Source organism: Erpetoichthys calabaricus, chromosome 12 (assembly GCF_900747795.2).
Source record: "Erpetoichthys calabaricus chromosome 12, fErpCal1.3, whole genome shotgun sequence".
In the NCBI taxonomy this organism is placed as follows: domain Eukaryota; kingdom Metazoa; phylum Chordata; class Cladistia; order Polypteriformes; family Polypteridae; genus Erpetoichthys; species Erpetoichthys calabaricus.
In genome coordinates this window covers 144,666,382-144,685,839 of record NC_041405.2, presented here as the reverse complement: position 1 = coordinate 144,685,839, position 19,458 = coordinate 144,666,382, and the positions used below count along the sequence as shown (strand labels likewise).

Sequence of the window (19,458 nt, the reverse complement as noted above, 5' to 3'; positions counted from 1 at the left end):
TTAAGAGGGGTAAAATGATTAAATTTGCATAAAAAAAATGTACAAACATATGTAACATTCTTCAGAGTATTTTGTTTTTATCAAAACATGTTACAAAAAAAAAAAAGAAAAAACAAACAACAAAGAACAAACACACCAACTAAAATAAAAGATCTGTTGGGAGGGGGAGGAAAACCTCATGATTTATTATTCGTTCAAATTTTTTCTCCTCAATATTTGTGCTGAAACCTGCATTTCTTATTACAATTCAAAAACAAAGAGTCCATAAGATTTCTTTCTCAATACAAAAAATTAAAGAAAAAAAAAAACCCACAGAGCATGTCAGGCACTAATAGGTTTTTCTCCCGTCGCAATACAAGCAACACGAGAAATGAAAAGGCCACACTTCTTCTACAGAGTACTTGCTACTAAAAACTGCTGGTGACTAGTGAACTTCCCTACCGCCAGCCCCCTCCCCCCCCCCGCCCCCACCATAAACACCGTGCTCTGCAGTACTTAGTGCAATGTCTCACCCATGCAGCCCTAAAAACCTGGTAGGGTGCGGACTTCAACATTGTAGACAAAGACGTCAGCATCACGGACTGATGGGCTGGACTGTGCACCCTGAATAAAGCCTGGTCCAGCACTTCAGTGCATTCACACTGTCTGCCCAAATGACAGCTGGGACACAGACTGTATTTTTACGACCCAAAGCTATTACACATTTTCAAAGGCAATGGCTCGATTAGCTGGGCACTCCCAGTGAAGCACAATAAGGGAGTTCATGCTGTATAGACCAATACCTTAAAGAATGACTGCTACAGACCAAGAAGTGTTACTGTATCAAGAACATCACAAACACATCCGGACAGCAGGCATCACGTGAGCGTCATTAGCAAGACAGACTGAAAGAAGTCACCCGCACCAGACATCCATCCCCTCTTGCCTTGCATCACATATGAGGATAGTTGGAGGAGACTTCAGTCAGAACAGACGAGCCCTGTTAAAGGTACAGGCTCAACTTTTTCAAACAGTAGAAGTGATGGCACATTTGCTTGGCTCTCTACTGCTCTGTTTTAGTATCTGGCTCCTTCCAGGTGTCAGTACAGAAGATGCAACTGACCACTCTGATCACATCAATGTCATTCTGTGAAGGGGCTAGGTAAACATCACATCCTCCATTATGCACCTTAAGTCCACTGTGACCCACCCCCACCTAGTGCTCAAACAGGCCCAAAGACCTTACAGTCAGTTTAAAAGGAAAAGAAAAAAAATCCGTCCGTTACCTAAAAAAGGTACAATAATTACAGGGACTTTCTGCTCATCTCAAATATTGGGATATTGAACTTAAAGTGTGCTGTGTACCATTACAAACCAAGTCATAGTCCATGGGGCAGAAATTTGAGGACGAAAGTGGTGTATTCGGAGTCCAACAATGCAGGATTACAGAGACCAGTAACTGGAGCCCAAGATGCAGGAGTCTACCTTATGAATGAGGAAGGTGGGGGTGGGTGCTCTTTCTTTTAGGGGTGGGAGATGTATGGAATCCAAACGTCCATCTTGGTGTTGTAATATGATCAAAGCAGCAACACCATTGACCATCGCAGCAGCGCGTAAACACACTATGCAGAGAGGCTTCCTTCATGCTCTCGCTGAGGGCACTTGACAATCCCAACACCCACATAAAATGCCCAAATGTAAAGTGGCAGGCATTTCTTTTGTTACTCCCAAAATGCGCCAAGGAGATACGCACATGGTCCAGTCTCTAATGGCTTTCCTTCAATGTGCAGCAACTTGCACACCAGAGGTTATGAGTCCATTCTGAAAATGTCTTAACATGGCTCCTTTTCTGCTGGGAATGCAGTACAGAAAAGATTTCAAACTTGTACATTAAAAAAAGATATATTTTATATATATATATTTATATATAGAGTTGCTTATAAATAAGCAGTTTAAAAAATTTGTTCTCAGCATTACGAAAATGTTCTTTCATAAAAGAGCTCAAAAAGAGAATTAGGCACACATTCCTGCTTATTTACAAAGCAGAGTGGTGAGGCCATCAATATCCGCCACCCACTGACCAATGGGTGACGAATCATCCATTAATACAACTTTTGTTTATATAAAAAAAAAAAAAAAAAAGAAAAAAAAAAGCATTCTTCCCTCGTCAAAAAAAACCAAAAAAAACACACACACACACACACACACACACACCTCAGGTGAGCACTGGCCACCTTGGGAAGTGGCACCACAGTGGTCAGGCAGAGCTCTTAATCCTGAGACAGAGGTGGGCCTTTGGGCCTGGGCAGTGACAGACAGAGCTCTTCATCCTGGGCAGTGACAGTTTTGGCAGTTAGGAGGAGGGCAGATTAAGGCCACATCTTTAAAAAAAAAAGCAGTTGATTCCAGACAGCAAGGACCTAGAAGAAAAAAAAGATTCTATAACAGTCTCCAACAATAGTTTTTTTTTTATTAAAAAGCAAAACATTTCATCCATTTCTAGACCATTTTAATTACTACTGAATTAACCAATTCACTCAAAAGGATATAGACATGCTTGAAATATTCCTACTAAATTTCAACTGTAGATTTCTAAATACATTCCAGCAACGTGTATTTCTTTTTTTTTTTTTAAACTTATCCAAGTAAAAAGAGTTTGAAGGCTTCAGTAATTTTCAATCTTGCAATGTCAATTTGCTTTGCCCTTTGTGCCCATCAGTCAAAAAAGTGACAAGGAAATCTGTTGACTGTTCCTCATACTTTCAGACAATGGACTCTGTCACAATGCACAGGTTGCAAAGACTGCTCTGCTAAAATTAATTCAAAATGATGTCACATGCACTATACTGTGCAGACATTACTTCATACGACTAACCCTGTTTGCTAACTCTTCTTAAGTATTTCTGTGGAATGTACTACCTTAATGATGAAGACATTAAAGTTAGCTACCATAGGTGCACAAGGCAAGGGAAGACTTTTGTAAGTTGTATATAAAAAAAATTCTTAATGGTTTTATTTATTTATTTGGCAGATGCCTTTAGTCAAGGCAACTAACATCATCCGAGATACAACTAGTCACACTTTTGTTTTTCCAATTGTAGCACATTCAGGTGAAGTGACTTACTGATGATCACACAATGCCAGTAAGTGGGATTTAAACCCACAACATCAAGGTCTGAAGTCTAAAGACTTAACCACTATCTCACACTGCCTGCTAATGTTAGAACAAATTTATAACTATTCGTAGACGATTATGTTGAAAAATAAAACCTGTTTTGACTTTATTAGCATTTCTCTTAATGGTCAAGGTTCAAGACATTTTCATCACCAATCACATTTCAAGTCTGAAAACATTTTTGGGAACATCCCATAATTGCTCACAGCCCACCATAACTGTCTGAAAAGACATTTAGTACTTCACTTTCTCCTGAGTACAGTAGGGTTTGCATTAGGATGACTTTACTTTAGCACACAGCATAAAAGACATCATATACTGTGCAACATTCAAGACTGATATAGAATGATTGTATCTTTTCTTCTTAGTTCAGCTTAGCATATTAAAAAAATATATTCAAAAAGCTTGCTTCACTAAAAATCCAAATTCAAATCTATTATAACCATAAATGAAGATGCAAGGTACTGGTCAAAAGAACATCATTCATAAATTCAAAATATTAAATGCTGGGCTATTAGCCACCTTCTCCTTTGCAACGTTCAAGATCCAAGAACTTATTGTCATTGCGTGAAAATGAAATTACTTTTATGACAATTCATCATTGTCTGATACAAGCACGAAGCCAGTCATATTATCCAGATTTAACAATAATGTCTGAATCGTGGATGGATTGACAGTCATGGGTGAAGAGTGTGTAGAGGAGGGGGCTTAGTACAAAGCCTTGTGGCACACCAGTGCTCAGGTTAAAAGGTGGAGGATATGTGCGTATCCAGCCAGAGAGACTGGGGGCAATTGGGGAGAAAATCCAGTAACCGGCTGCATACAGATCAGCTGGCTACGTACCCTGTATGATGGTGTTAAATGCCAGTCTGTAGTTAAAGAAGAGCATCCTAACATAGGTGTTAGGCTTTTCCAGGTGTGAGAGGGCAGCATGCAGAGCCATACAGATGGCGTCCTCAATCAATCGGTTTGTCCGGTAGGCAAACTGATGTTAGTCTAGATCAGCTGGGCTGGAGGTTTTGACATGGGTGATTATAAATTTGCGACTGGTTGACAGTCATTAAAATAGGTTATCCCAAGTTTTTATTTTTTGGAATGTGCACTATGGTCATGGATTTCTGGCATGTGGGGACCATATACAAGGAGAGGTAGAGGTTGAATAAATACCTCTGCTAGTTGGTCAGGGCAGGCCTGGAGCACACATCCTTGTACACTATCAGGAACTGCTGCCTTCCGTATGTTGATATGGTTGTCTGCCTGCCGCAACACAGGTATGTATGGGACCAAAGACTGCGAGTCTCTGGTCAGCTTGAAGCTGTCTGGAGGCTGGTTATTGTCCTTGTCAAACCATGCAAAGAAACTGTTAAGTTCCTCTGCTAGGTTGGCACTAGCCAGCATGTATTGCAGGTCATCCTTCTTTTTGTAATCTCTGATTAAATCAGATGCCTTGCCCCTTCTGCTTTGATTCTGAGTTACTGTCCAAGTCCTCCCTAATCCGTTGTTTGCACTTAAGTTTTGCAGACTATATGCCTTTTCTTGAGGTTAGCACTGGCAGCTCCACAGACTGCGCTATAGGCTGAGGTGTCTCCTAATTCAATGGCTTTGTCCCTTTCTCCGAGCAGCTGTTTGACTTCACTATTAATCCACAGTTTCTTGTTTGGGTAAAAATTAATTCTTTCCTTGACGGTGAGGTTATCCACACAGTAATTAATATACGACAGCACAGATGAAGTATATATGTCTCCAAGTCTGTCTGATGAAACACATATTCCAGTCTGCGTGTTCAAAGCACACAGGAGATGGCAACTTCAGACCAAACCTGCAAATTGGATTAGTACTACTGATAAGAGTTTTGTGCTCTGGAACAAGAGACAGACAGATCAGACTGACCAAGGTGGGGGGTGTGGAACGACCTCATAGGCATCTTATGTTTGTATAGTGTTTTCCTTTCTGGTTTTACAGGAATAAATCCTTAAAATTTGCTTGATTAAAATCCCAGGTGATGATAAAAACTGCATCAGGGTACAAGATCTGTTGCTTAAGGATAATGTCAAACAGTTGCTCAAGTGCTGACTTAACATTAGCATGAGGTGGTACGTACACTACTGTAACAACAACAACTATGTTACCTGGGTAGGTAAAACGGTCGGCATCTTAGCATCAGATATTACAAATCCAAAGAGCATAACTTTGTTGATAGTGACTATACTAGTGCACCTATTAATAATATAGACACACAGTCCTCCACCTGTTTTCTTACCGGAATTGGGGATTCAATCGGTTCAGTGGAGCGTGTGACCTGCAAGCTCAACTGCTGCGTCCGGTACGGTGGGATCCAGCCACGTCTCCGAAAAAAATCAAAAGGCAACAGTCTTGTAGTTTTTGTGTGTGGAAATATCCAGTCGTAGCTCAATTGTATTGACAAGTGATCTAGTATTCCCCTATGGAGAGGGGTATATGCAGAGCATCTCTTAGCCTAGCAAGTCATCCTGCTCGCTTAATCTCTTTTGCTTTCACTCCCTGCACCGTCTGCATCGCCTTCTTCCAAGAGTAGGAGTCAATGTATCTCCTGTGGTATTGCTTTCATGCTATAAATACCTGAGCTGTTGGAGTCGATCTGTAGATGCTTTTGGCGACTGTAGTGGATGCTCGCTTTCATTTGTAAAACAATGAAACATTAAAAACATTACTAGCAGAAAAGAACACCTATTTCGGGAAGCATGAAGCCGTGGTGTCTGTGTGCACCGCCACAAAGTTGAACTCTTTGTACGTGCCGCCATTATTTCCCACAAATGCACTATATAATAGTATCTACACTGGCTGGCCAAAAAAAAAAAAAAGGTCACACACTCTCAATATTTCGTTGGACCACCTTTAGTTTTGATTACGGCACGCATTTGCTGTGGCATTGTTTCGATAAGCTTCAGCAATGTCAAAAGATTTAGTTCCATCCAGTGTTGCATTAATTTTTCACCAAGATCTTGCATTGATGATGGTAGAGTCTGACCACCTCTCTTCTTACCCTGATGCGCCCATCACTCTGGAACAGGGTAAATCTGGACTCATCAGACCACATGACCTTCTTCCATTGCTCCAGAGTCCAATCTTTATGCTCCCTAGCAAATTGAAGCCTTTTTTTCTGGTTTGCCTCACTGATTAGTGGTTTTCTTACGGCTACACAGCTGTTCAGTCCCAATCCCTTGAGTTCCCTTCGCATTGTGCGTGTGGAAATGCTCTTACTTTCACTATTAAACACAGACCTGAGTTCTACTGTTTTTCTTCGATTTGATTTCACCAAACGTTTAAGTGATCGCCGATCATGATCATTCAGGATTTTTTTCCAGCCACATTTCTTCCTCGAAAACGATGGGTCCCCACTATCCTTCCAGTTTTTAATAATGCGTTGGACAGTTCTTAACCCATTTTTAGTAGTTTCTGCAATCTCCTTAGATGTTTTCTCTGCTTGATGCATGCCAACGATTTGACCCTTCTCAAACAGACTAACATCTTTTCCACGACCACGAGATGTGTCTTTCGACATGGTTGTTTAAGAAATGAGAAGCAACTCATTGCACCAGTTTGGGTTAAATAACTTGTTGCCAGCTGAAAGGTAATCGCCCATGCAGTAATTATCCAATAGGAGGCTCGTACCTATTTGCTTAGTTAAATCCAGGTGGCGACTTTTTTTTGGCCAGGCAGTGTATTACTCTGGCAGTTCTTATGCCCTACACAATCTTGTCAATTTTTTCTACCTGCCTGCAACTTTTTTATGTTAAAGGTTAATTTTTTGGGAATATGCAGAATGGTTTCCAGCTGAATTCTTCCTCTGCCCTGCCACATGAATTTAAGAAAGTTTAGAATTTAAGGCGGAGTGGTGTCTCTATGGCTAAGAATCTGCAATGGTATCTGGGAGGCTGTCAGTTCAAATCCTGTTAGTGCCAGAAGGTATCCTACTCCGTTGGGTCCTTCAGCAAAGTCCTTAACCTGGCCTGACCTGGTGCTGTACAATGGCAGACCCTGAGCTCTTACCCTCAAATGTCATGCGGAAAGACAATTTTACCCTCTGGGATGGATATATATATATTATAAAAAGGGAAAAAGGGAATAAATATTCAACTAGGATAGACAAAAATAATAGCCTATTACAAACAAACTTACGGTTCATTCTGGCTTTTGATAATTGTGTCTTGTATTCTACCAATGAGAATGGCTAGAGGTCCAGCCCCATTTCTTATTGTAGTAACAGGTAAATAATATAAATTCAGTTAATTTCAGATTACAATGTAGAACACGACAAGACTGCCCAATATGACCAATATGATAGACAATTGCTAACAACCCACTGGCCATTTGTCCCTTTCAAAACCTGAAGATGAAGGGAATTGCAAGGGAACGAACAGTTAAAACATCTCGTTATGCAGAGAATATGGTTCTCTACATCACTAACCCATATTTAACATTGCTGATCTTATTAAACATACTTGATAACTGGATTTTTACAAGATCTCTGAACTTAAAATTTGGGGTTTGGGGGATGCTTTTACTAGTTAACTCACTAGCACATCATTGTATATTACAGCAGTTTCCCCTGACTTTTAAGGAAGGTATTTTCTGCAAAAATGAAAATGATAAAAATGATTATGTATTTTTGTAGTATTATAGTGTAGCGTCAGCTCCGAGTACCGCAATGCTTGGGATTCCTTACCTTTTGCTGCACTATTCTGAAAAGCCTGTGCGACTGTGCAGAACTGCCATTTTTATAGGCACTCTTGCTATTGAGGATATAATGCCAGATCAATCTTTTGGTGACTCATCGCTAGTTGATGTAACTTGTCCTGTGCAGAGCTCTCCCTTCAAAGTTACTGTACGCAGTGGCCACTTCCAATGGCGCACAAACTCATTGAAACGGTTGGGTGGTCTTCCCTCTCACTTTAGTCATGCAGCTGGTGTTGAGAGCACATCAGCAGGGTTTGGGAGCGCTGCGCTGTCAAATGGTGCAGGTGGATGTTGCATGCTGCACTAGCAGGTGGCACAACCAGGATGTTAAGTGCTGTGCTGTTGTTCGGTGCAGCAGATGTGCTCAATTCTGGTCAGCTGTAAGCAAGCAGGCGAACCTCCTCATGTGGAGATGCAGATGTACCGGTTTATTTGCAGTTTTCGCTTAATGAAATGGTGCTGCAAACCATTTTCTAGGTCTGGATCTCAGCTTTGAGGCTCTCCCTTCACTGCCACTTCACAGTGTCTCTATGATCTGCCTTCTCTTTTTCTTGCGCATTTTTACCACCAGTCCTGCTTCTCACGGTTCACGTAAGATCACTGGCAACTTGATTTGACACACTTTTCTCCAGCTTCGTGATCCTGAAGCTCCGCCCATGTTCATGCAACCAGAAAATTGGACCTTAGCAGTTGGAAAAGCAGTGGGGGAGCTCCTGCCCTGGTGTCAGTATTTCAGGTGTCTCCATCCCTGTAACTGCTGCAGCAAACGGCACTCCTGGTTACAGATCTGAGCCTCGAGAGACTCTCCAGCATCTCTGCCAAAGAGCCATTATGCTGCTCAGCGCCAATGGTACAATATAATACTACAAAAATATAAACCACCCCGTTTCCACTTCAGTGTAAATAAGTGTAAACTATGAAGTAATAAAGGTTCATTTATGTCATGTTAAATATTGTAATTAAATTGCACATTAATTACTTTAGAACTACAATTATGCATGGCTTTGGGATGGTTTTGCTGTGAAGCTTGCAGTACGGGAGTGAAAAGATCAAAATCATATGAATTCAACAGTCGAAGTGAGAAAAAATCTATCAAAGTGGCTCTACAGCTACGCAGGACAAAATTCTGGGAAATCAATGTACAAAGCCCTGCCCATTGAACCACACTATTTGCATGTTGAGAACTTGAAAATGAAAATGCAAAGTGGAAATGCTTTTTAATTTTCATTTTTGTAGCTTCACTGCAGTCCATGCTGAAAATGAAATGGCAAATGGGTGTGTGTCATTTTAATTTAAATTTTTACAGCATTTTTGTGTGCAGACTTTGAAAATGAACTTGCAAAAGAGATTATAAAATTAAAATTCAATTTTGATTTTCATTTTTGCAGACAATCTCTCCCATAGACTTTTCCAGGACAATTAATTATACAGAAGTTATTTTCAAGCAAATGTAAATGTCTTTATAAGCTTAATTTACCGTAGATACTCACGTATTAGTCGATCTCGCAGATAAGTCGAGTGTACTTTTTAAGCCGAAAATTACGAAATTTGTTATGACGCGCGTATAAGTTGAGGATAAAACTAATTATAATTATAGCAATCGTTCGCATCTTCCATTGGCGCTTGGGCACGGCCTCTGAAGCAGTAGCAAGAGCAGATCGATTTGGAGCCATAACGAAGGGCTTAACTATGCACAAAGATAAACAAAAAAAGAGCACAAAAGTTAAACTCTTTATACAGCGAAACACGCTGATGCTGAATGAGCGAGACGAGACTTCCTGGTTAATGCAGTGGAATCGAATTTGGCGCTCCGTCGCTGAGCCAATCGGCACACAGGAACTTAACTGCTTGCTCTAACTGGGTAGCTTCTCAGCCATCCGCCAATAGCGTCCCTTGTATGAAACCAACTGAGGAAGCATGTACCAGAAGTAAAAAGACCCATTGCTGGCTTATAATTATTAAATTGTGTTGCCCCGCGGATAAGTCGACCCTGTTTTTTTTGAATGAATTTTAAGGCATAAATTTTTCGCCTAATACGCGAGTACCTACGGTATGCACTTTGATGGAAAGCACTGAACAAGACATTAATAGCTGTTCAACTCCTCCACTCTCATAAGTGGACAGAATATAGTTAAAATGAAGACTGTATTCTCCTCACATTTGCTTCACTTTCAGATTATTCCAATACGGATTAAAAACTTAGACAATGGAGGAGAATGTGATGACACTCTAGTATGAATTCCTTGTTCTGTCATCAACAATTGACAATTTGGTAGTAATTATATTGTGCTTCACTCTTTAAAGGAAGATATCTTGTAACAGAGACACAGATAACAGTGAAACGTTTCACTCAAGCAAAATGTTTGCGTAATGTTTAATTTCAATCTACATTTTGCCAGAACAAAAAGATACCCGACACAAAAATGAAAACATAAATTAGGATGCAAATTGGTATTAGCAAGTTTTTGCCAGAATTGCATAAACTGTCCAATTTAAACCTTGACTGGGCACTTTTCAGTGCCACATATTGTGATGCGTCCCTTTAAGGTCATAGAGATGCCCTCTAAATAATATCAATAGTTCATGTCATAGTTCATAGTTATTTTAACATGGTTTTCTCATAGCTTCACTTTAGTTTAATCCTGATATTCTGTATATGCAATTAATTATAATTATTCTTGGCAGCTCCAAAATCCATACTAACCCCTACTTTCTCTGCTGTTCTTTTTCCGGTTTTCCCGATCAAAGCACCATGCGGTCCCTACATTGATGGACTGAAGGCCAAAGGTCCAAATGACCATCACCATCAAATTCTTCCATGTGAAGCCTGAAAACCATGAGGACTGATTGAGATCAATTATGTTAGATAGAATGTCTTGAGGGGGCTGGGTGGTCTCATGGCCTGGAACCCCTGCAGATTCTGTTTTTTTCTCTTTTTTATGTTTCTTCTGTCCTCCCTGGCTATCGGACCTTACTTTTACTCTATGTTAATTAGTACTGCATAATTTTATTTTTAGATTGTTTTTTTCCTCTCTCTTAATCCTGTAAAGACTTTGAGCTGCATCTTTTGTATGAAAATGTGCTATGTAAATAAATGTTGTTGTCAGTCTGGTTCCAGCGGCATATATAAAAGAATGGCTATCGAAGATAAGCCATCTGTGTAGTTTAAACTAGTCAAAATAGAGACTTAAGCAACAATATACTATTTTACTTAATTGCATTTTACATAAAAGTCATTTAAGAATTCTTACCCAAAACCTGATGAATTGTTTAGTTGACTGTTACGAACGATGCAGTGTGTTTCAACTGATATATGTGTATTTTATCGTTTTAAGGAATGCACAACCCTCGGAAACACTGTAGACACCAAACTTGCTTGGCATTTTTATTTATTTTTTTACGTTAGCAGGAAATCACCAAAGCTTAAATGTTGCAAATGCAAGACGGCATACATATGTATTATAGAACATTAACTCTTTTAGGGCTAATTTTTTTTTTGTTTCTTTTCTCCCAGGGCTGAATATTTTTCCAAAAACTAACATTTTTTAAAAAAGAACACAAAGCAATTGTTTAACATATCAAATCAACAAAAAATATTTCCTTTTGACAAATGTTACTGTCTTGCATGTTGCATGAGCCTGCATACTCTGATTTCACATACATATCACATACATTTTACACAGCAAAGTCTGATCTCGCTCAAAGCAGCCAATTTCAGTCATTGCCACATTGCACTCCTTACTATATGTGTTGCTTTGGTGCCTATTTTTCAATTGTCTGTTGCTGCACTTTCTAACATATATTGTTAGTATGTACTGTAGAGAGACAAGTCACCCATTTGCCATCATGCCATGCCACTGTCACCAAGTTTTCTGCCAGCATGAAAACCGTATTGTCACCTCTTTTCATCTTCTGAAACTTTATGAACTTTATGTATGGCATTATAGCCTGGCTCACCCCATGGGATTTGCTTCTGTTTATTACAGAAGTGAATAAAACTTTGCAGCAGCACGTACCTAATTCACCAGGGGACAAAACACGTTTGGACCAATGCTCCCTGAAGTTATATCACCAATTCTGTCTCATCTCTATTTGTAATGCCACAGCGCGCTTCATCTCGTCTTTCGTTGTGGGTTTCCACTTTGAAAAACGAGAATGCGATGCAAACGCAGCCCGCGATTCAAAAAAAATCTCTGCCTACCCGTTTGTCTCGTCTGACAGTAGCTGAAAAGCAGCATCAGGAGACAGCAGCCTGAAGTACAGCAGCTGGTGATCTGTCGTGTCCAACAGCAAGCCATGCCGTCTTGTAAACTCCGGTAGCCAGATCAGCTCTCAACGGATCAATGTCTGTGTATTTATCCCATGCGAACCTTGCCGTAGATGCATCGGCTGCGCGAAGGCACGCAACTGGCAGCAGATCCGCTGGCGCGGCATTGGCTGGTGTCTGATCAGCTGATGCCTGCTTCTAACTCTCTTGCTCGATCTCCTGATCACTGCCAATAAAGTCCGATTCTGAAAAATCAAGAGTCCGACTCCGCGATAATGCGCAAATGCGCATAATGCGAGTGTTTTCTTTTCTGCACTTGCTTCGCTGCCTTTTCACATGTCGGTGCCATCTTGCCTGTTTACATTTCGCAACTCACACACACGCAAGGTTTATTTGCCGAGTCAACGAGTCTAGCATTCCTCCAAGCACAGAGGGAATGCCTGTGACGTGACAGTGAGATTTGTCGCCATTAACAGCTGATTGTCGCCCTCTATCCCTGGATGTCGACTTTTGTCGACATGCGCCCTCAACCCCTCCTGTCGACAAAAGTCGACATCCGCCCTAAAAGAGTTAATAAGCCTGGTGCATCTCTCAGGCATTTGTAATAAAAAACATCTTTTACATATGTTTATATTTAGGCTCTCTCAAAACCAGCAGTATGATTGAAAATATGGTCTGCTGAAAGAAAAAAAAAAAAAAACACTGACAAGAAAACGTGGACATATGAAATTAATGGATTGTTTTTGGCAATGAATATTAGGGTTAATAAGTATCTTTTTAATTTGCGAAACTACATAATTGCTTTGCGATCTTCCACTGCATGGCCTCCACAAAGTTTGCTTAAAGGGGTTCCAGTGGTCTTGTGAATCAGTGTTGCTTTATATATGGCCACTGGCAAACATGAGCTCACTCATGAAACAAATCCTCCCATTATTTACTAGTTGTTAAGCATTTCTCCTTTTGAAAAGGCACAAACTGGAATGAAAAAAGGACCGTGGGAGCGAGTCTTAAAGATGGAATATGTTGTCTAATTTAAAACAATAGCAATACGTTCGTATTTTTAATAGCTACTTCCAGATGTAAAGGGTCATCATTCAGGGGAAATCTAGGACTGGTAGAATATGTACACACTCAATATTTCAGAAAAGGAATGGAAAGTAGCAATGCAGAGAATCCACTCGAGCCCCATATGCTCAAAGCATACAATTATTCAACTCAAAATTATATAATTGAGCACATCTGTCTCGCTTAAAATTGTCCAAAACGTTTCCAGGGCAAGATCCAACCTGCAAACATTGCAATCTAGTTCCAGCCTCATTGGGCCACATGTTTTGGGCCTGCACCAAATCATCATTCGGGACCAAAATCTTTAAATGCTTATCAAGACAGCCTTGGTGTCACAATCCCCCCATATCCACTAACAGCTGTGTTTGGTGTACTCCCAGATGGGCTTAAAGTGGAGAAGGACTGTAACTGTAATTGCCTTTACTACACTATTAGCACCTAGACTTATCTTGCTCAATTGGAAGAATCCTAACTCTCCTCTTCTAAGTCAGTGGGTAACTGATGTTATATATTATTAGAAATTGGAAAAAATTTAATTCTCACTTAGAGGATCTGTGCAGAACTCTTTCAAAACCTGGCAGGATATCAACCATAACATTATAGAATAAGCTTTTAGAGCACTGAAGAAGCAGATTCTCTACCCTCCCCCCACCCCCCCCATTTATCATCATTTCACTTAGTAATTCATCTACTTATTTTTACTAGCATCAAGTTTTACTCTGCTGGCTTAGCTCTTTTTTTCAGGGGTGGGGGATAATTTGTTTTTGATCTTAGGTTTGTAAAAATGGATTTATTTGTGTGGAATGTTGTGCGTTTTTAATAAAATCAATTTAAAAAAAAAAAAAAAAAAAAAGTACACACTAGAACTTAAAAAAAAAAAAATGTCCGCACTGCAGCTAAAGGGACTTCTTGTTTAAGATACAGTCCAAGTTTATTCACAGGCACTCTACTCAACAGAAGAAACCTGCAGATAACACTACTAAATCATGTTAAATCATGCACTACTCACCGAGGTATTACATGTGGCTGACTGGGTTATGTCCCTCTCCAAGACCAGGATGTGTGCCCGTCAGCTGCAACTGGGGGTCTCCTACAACTCCAGAGACCTTTTCTTCTTCCCGCCGCTTTAGACACGCGGCTTTGGGATTCAGATTACGCTCTAGAAATGGACAAATGGAATACATAATTAGATTCTTTAACTAGCACTCCAATCCTGTCTTCAAATATATGACCCATCTGGCATCATACTGCAAATAGCTCAATTTGATATGTATTTTCAGCAAACAGTTCTTGTTATAATCACTGATAAGGAAAAAAAGTAGCAAGAGACTCAAGGCCAAACTAGAAGGTATGCAAGCACAGAAAGGAAAAAAGAAAAAAAAAAAAAACAAAACAAAGAAGTAAACAAAGAAAATAAATGACAGCACAAGTAGCTCTAAAGCAGTTCACTACCCACAGCCCCCGCTGCAGTAGATCCAGGACCCTACCTCGGACTTGCTGTTCCAGGCTCAAAATGACCTGTACGGCTTGCTGCAGGATGATTAGTTTGGTCTGTGCTTTGTCAGTTTTTAAGTGCATCTGGCACATGCGGCCCAGCTCTTTGAAGGCCTCGTTAATGTCTCGCACCCGTATTCTCTCCCTGGCGTTATTGGTCATTCGCCTCTCCCGATCTTTGTGTTCCTTCTCCTCCAAGGTGATGGCCTCATCTGTGCTGCTGTGGGGAGGTTCACAGCACCAAGAGGCCGTTAGTGGGCACAGAATCTGGCCAGGACGTTTGGCAGCACTGAGGGGCAATAATGTGTGTGCCAGCTTGTACAAGCTGGGAAAATGTAAAAGGTGGATGAGTAGTTTTTACCATCCATCCAGCAAACTGGAGGGAGTGGTAACATTGCAAAATGCTGAACATTTGATGTGCAAAGGGGTGTGAAACAAACTGCATCTTTGCTCACTGAATGCTCAGTCATTTGGCAGCACTATCCAGCTTCCATTATTTTTACTCCCGGAAACCTGGCACAGCCGAGACACATGACCCTCAGAGCGGCACAAACACACAGTGCAATCCTCATCTTGCCCTAAAGAGATGATCTTTCTACTATTTAAAACAGCAGAGTCAAATTGGAAGAAATTAAGGCAGTTATGTTAAGAAAACTTATTTCCACTCCCAAACCATAATAATAAGAGCCTTGGAGAAGTGTCAGACAATTTCTCCACCTCTATAATATTATATATAACACATTATATATGCAGCCTGTGAAGGACATTACGGAATGCAAAGGGCCTTTATAAAATAAATCTCTCTCAGATATCACATGAATAGGTTTAAATAAACAAACAAAAATAATAATGGGCAAGGGATGGTAAGAATAGTCACATCAATAACCAGTATATGCACCACAACACCATTCACTCAATGCACCACTAGCTATTTTAACCTAAGGGACACTAAGTCTGTCTTTACTGTTAGAGAACCAAGGGAGGAGAGTCCTGCTCCCTATTGCAGCCAAGTTAAGAGGGGGACCATGGGAAGCACCGGCCATCAGGTGACTGTCCTTAAAAGTCAAATCAAAATGAAAGGACAACATAACCCAACAGGGGTTGGGAGGGCAGCAAAGCACCAGTGAGAAAGCGAAAGCATGAGATAGAGAGAGAGAGAGAAAGTGGAGCGCAAGGCAAAAGCAAAAATAAATTAGCAAGGCTGAGGCTGTTCCAAAAAAAGCTGGATTCTGCAAATAAAGAAAACAAGGTTCAAATAACTTTTCAAACAAAATTTCAACCATGCACTGAAAAGGAAGTGTGAGAATAAAGCGGAAATCTATTCATAATAAGCAAAGCACCCCACTACCCTCCAAAGTAGGATACCCAACCCTAGGGTCTTTTACAAAAAGGATAGGTAATGACCCTTAAGGTTCATACAGTGAGATGGGGCTTAAATAATTGAACTCTTGATTTAACTTACCTTTTTTAAGAGTCACAGAACTTGCAAGATAACACAATAATTAAATACAGTATAATCTGTAAAGAATTAAATAAAAATAGAGGTCTCAACTAATATGAGAAGCCCTCATGGAAATTATGTACCACCTTCTGTGGCATGAGGGGAGAGAAGGGCATGTTAAGAAAAGAATAGCAGTTCCTGGAAGAGGAATTAAAGGCACACATTAGGCCAGGCATGCTAAAAATGGAAGCAAAGCTCAAGACTCTACTCTCTGATAGTAGAACAAGAAAAAGTGTTAGGGGTGGGGAAAGAAATAAAAAAAAAAAAAAAAAGCACAAGAAGCAGATATTCTGCATGTGCAAGTACATTAGTAGATAGCCCCATGCCGAGAGGACAGATTACAAACTGGGATGGGTGGGGTTTAGGAAGGACAGCACCACTCGCCGGGGCCCCGCACTGACCTCGCACTTGCTGCTCCAGATTGAGAATTACATTAACAGCCTGATGCAGGATTAGAAGTTTGGTCTGAGGTTTATCGTTGCTAAGGTGAAGCTGGCACATGCGGCCAAGCTCTTTAAAGGCCTCGTTGATGTCCCGAACCCGCAGGCGTTCACGGGCATTATTAGCAACCCTCCGCTCTCTCTCTCTCTCAGCCTTAAGCTCTACAGGAAGGTCCTCATCATCATCATCATCTTGACTACTTGAAATGAGAAACAAAACAACGGTTTCTAAAGCACTTGGACACAGCAGGTGCAAAGACATTTCTTCACAGGAAAGCATTAACTGGGCCTGCACTAAAAGGTTTCCAAGTTTGAAAAAAAATCAATGGGAATTTTACTCTTCAATTCTAGAATAGTAAAACAAGCAGGCGCTACCAATACTGACTAACTTCCACCCCCTTAAATCATACTCTAAGCCTTAACCCACAATAATAAAAAAGTTACCTAGCTCTGCTGTTGCGGGAGTTTTTTGGATCTTTCTTCTCATCCTCCGACTTGTCAACTATTGAATTTTCATCATCTTCCTTCTCTTCCCTCTTAATATCAGAAGGATTTGAAGGCAGTGTTGAACGTGTGATGCCACCACTCAGATCTGCTAAGCAAAAAAGATTATGATCTTACATTAACAGTACTACCTGCACATCAAACAAAAATTAAAATCCATCACTATTGTTATTCACATACTGGATTATGCTCTAAAGACAGGTACCGTAACAAAAGCAGGAATGTACAATGAGTGCAACTCTTTGCAATATTGTACTCCTCAGTTCTGACTTGCTGTGCACAAGTACTGGCATAACAGTTTAGAACAACAAAACTTACCAAAACAAAGAACTTGCTTAAAAATGTCATCAGGTCATAGAGTACAATAATTGTAAATAAGTCAAGACTGACACATTAATGGTTAAGAATACCAGTAATATTTTCCTATGGTATTTCAACCTACTCTGTCCACCACCCACCCCTATTGATTTCTTCAAATTAAAGCAATAACATTAGCCACAATCAGTGTTATGCTACTTCTTCCTGCATAGTTAGAATTATTTGAAAGTTAAGCAGTGATGACAATATTTACACAAACTATAGGCATAAGGGACAAAACTTTATTTAATGACATTACACAGTAGAAACTCCTAGAAGATAATCCCAGAACTCTGCTCAATACACATACTTGCATCTTTTTTATAGGGATTATTCACCAATCCTGTAAATCATTTAATTTCATTACAGTGTTACTGGGAGATGCATCTTATCAGGAAAGAGGCAGGAATTAGCACCAGATGGGAAGTCAGCTCAAAATTATGGCATACTCTCACCCAAACCCACCAAACCAATATATGGTTTGGAATGTGGGAAGGTAACTCACACACAAAGGAACATACAAACTACAACCAGACAGATGAATTGCAAATTTATGAATGAAGCTGCAAGGCTAGGAATGCTAACCAGTGGCAATTTTATAGAACTGTTTCACATATAGACAATTCTCCCACCTCTTTCTCAAACTACTCTTTAGTAATATATAAACAAAACACAAACCAAGCTGTAAGGTTTGGAACAGTTTACTTGCTAATAGCTCCCCACAGAAGTAAAAGCTAGTTGTATGCAGGAACACCACAAAACCCCATGTTGATGTACTACTGTCTCCTTGAATGGATGGCACTAGTGTGCAGGACAAAAGATCACTACTTGAGCTCCTACTTCGTTCCAAGTGGGTTCCCCACCCCAGGTTTTCAGGCTTCTCTACTGTAATATTAAATGCTGTTAAGATGACTGGTAAAACCAAAATGGGAGTGAATAAGCAAGTATGGATGCGTACGAGATCAGAGTTTGTGTCACAGGTGCTTCCTACATGGAGTCTGCATATTCTCACCGTGACTTCATGGGTTTCCTCCCACAGTCCAAAGACATGCAAGTTAGGTCACCAAGCATGGCTAAGTTGGCCGTAAAGTGTTTGTGTGCAAGTGTGTTCACCCTGTGATGAAATAGCATGGTGTCTCGCATTAGATGCTTGCTGGGATAGGTTCCAACTTCCCCGCAACCCTACTCAAGAAAAGCATGTTTGGAAAATGGATGGACAGATATATTCATGGAACTGACACTTCATTTCAAGTCTGTTCCTTTCATGTGTCCATAGATATTGAGTTGAGTTCTGTGTTATTGCGAGCCTGAACTGAATAAAAGCTAGTCAGTGGTAACTTCTACAACAATTCCTATTAAAGAAGTGGTGTGGGAAAAAATAAAAATTCAGATCTTTGTGATGTAAAACTTTGTAGTAGCTTGCACAAATGTGTATAGAAGTTTTAAAGGTCACCATTTTGCCTTATTTTACTAAAAACTGCAATACAACCTTCCCACAATAATTACCTTTGTTTAGTGAAGGTGGAAGTAAACTTTACCAAGTATCACAATTCTTTAAACCTGCCCATTTTAGTTTCCAAACCAACCATCTATTTACTTTATTAATATTTCTCCAAATACATCAAATTTATCACATAAAAATCAGTGTATTTTGAAAACATTTATTACTGTACTTCAGCTTATGTCACCCATCATACTATCAATACGAGGCTGAGGTCTTAAATTTAGCTAAGTGAGATACTCACTAGTAAAGGATTCCTGCGGACGATTGAGATCTGAAAGAGTTCCAGACTGGGATGGTAATGATACGTGGTGACTGTGCAACAGGGTGGTACTGCTGGGTAACCCAACAGAATCTTCATGGTGATTTCCAACCTAGAGACAAACAGAAAAGAAAAAACTGTTCAGACTAAACACATTAATCCTCTTTTAATACTGAAATATTGGACACTATTTTAGC

The 19,458-nt window shown here is 40.1% G+C and overlaps 1 protein-coding gene across 6 annotated transcripts in view; it reads right to left on the bottom strand.

The window, feature by feature from the left end:
* Positions 1 to 1,013: 1,013 nt before the first annotated feature.
* tcf3b (transcription factor 3b) overlaps positions 1,014 to 19,458 on the bottom strand; it is a 50,211-nt gene continuing 31,766 nt past the window's right edge. For 3 of the 6 annotated variants that reach the window (XM_051935284.1, XM_028816455.2, XM_051935283.1), the window contains exons 16-20: positions 19,244 to 19,373; positions 17,082 to 17,229; positions 16,599 to 16,837; positions 14,212 to 14,361; positions 1,014 to 2,399 (exon numbers count right to left, since the gene is read on the bottom strand). In XM_051935284.1, coding sequence (XP_051791244.1) covers positions 14,219 to 14,361; positions 16,599 to 16,837; positions 17,082 to 17,229; positions 19,244 to 19,373 — 660 coding nt within the window. In that variant the 3' untranslated portion in view covers positions 1,014 to 2,399; positions 14,212 to 14,218. Of the gene's footprint in view, positions 2,400 to 14,211; positions 14,362 to 14,689; positions 14,917 to 16,598; positions 16,838 to 17,081; positions 17,230 to 19,243; positions 19,374 to 19,458 lie in introns of all 6 variants that reach the window. The other 3 variants (XM_028816458.2, XM_028816460.2, XM_051935285.1) reach the window with 2 other exon arrangements.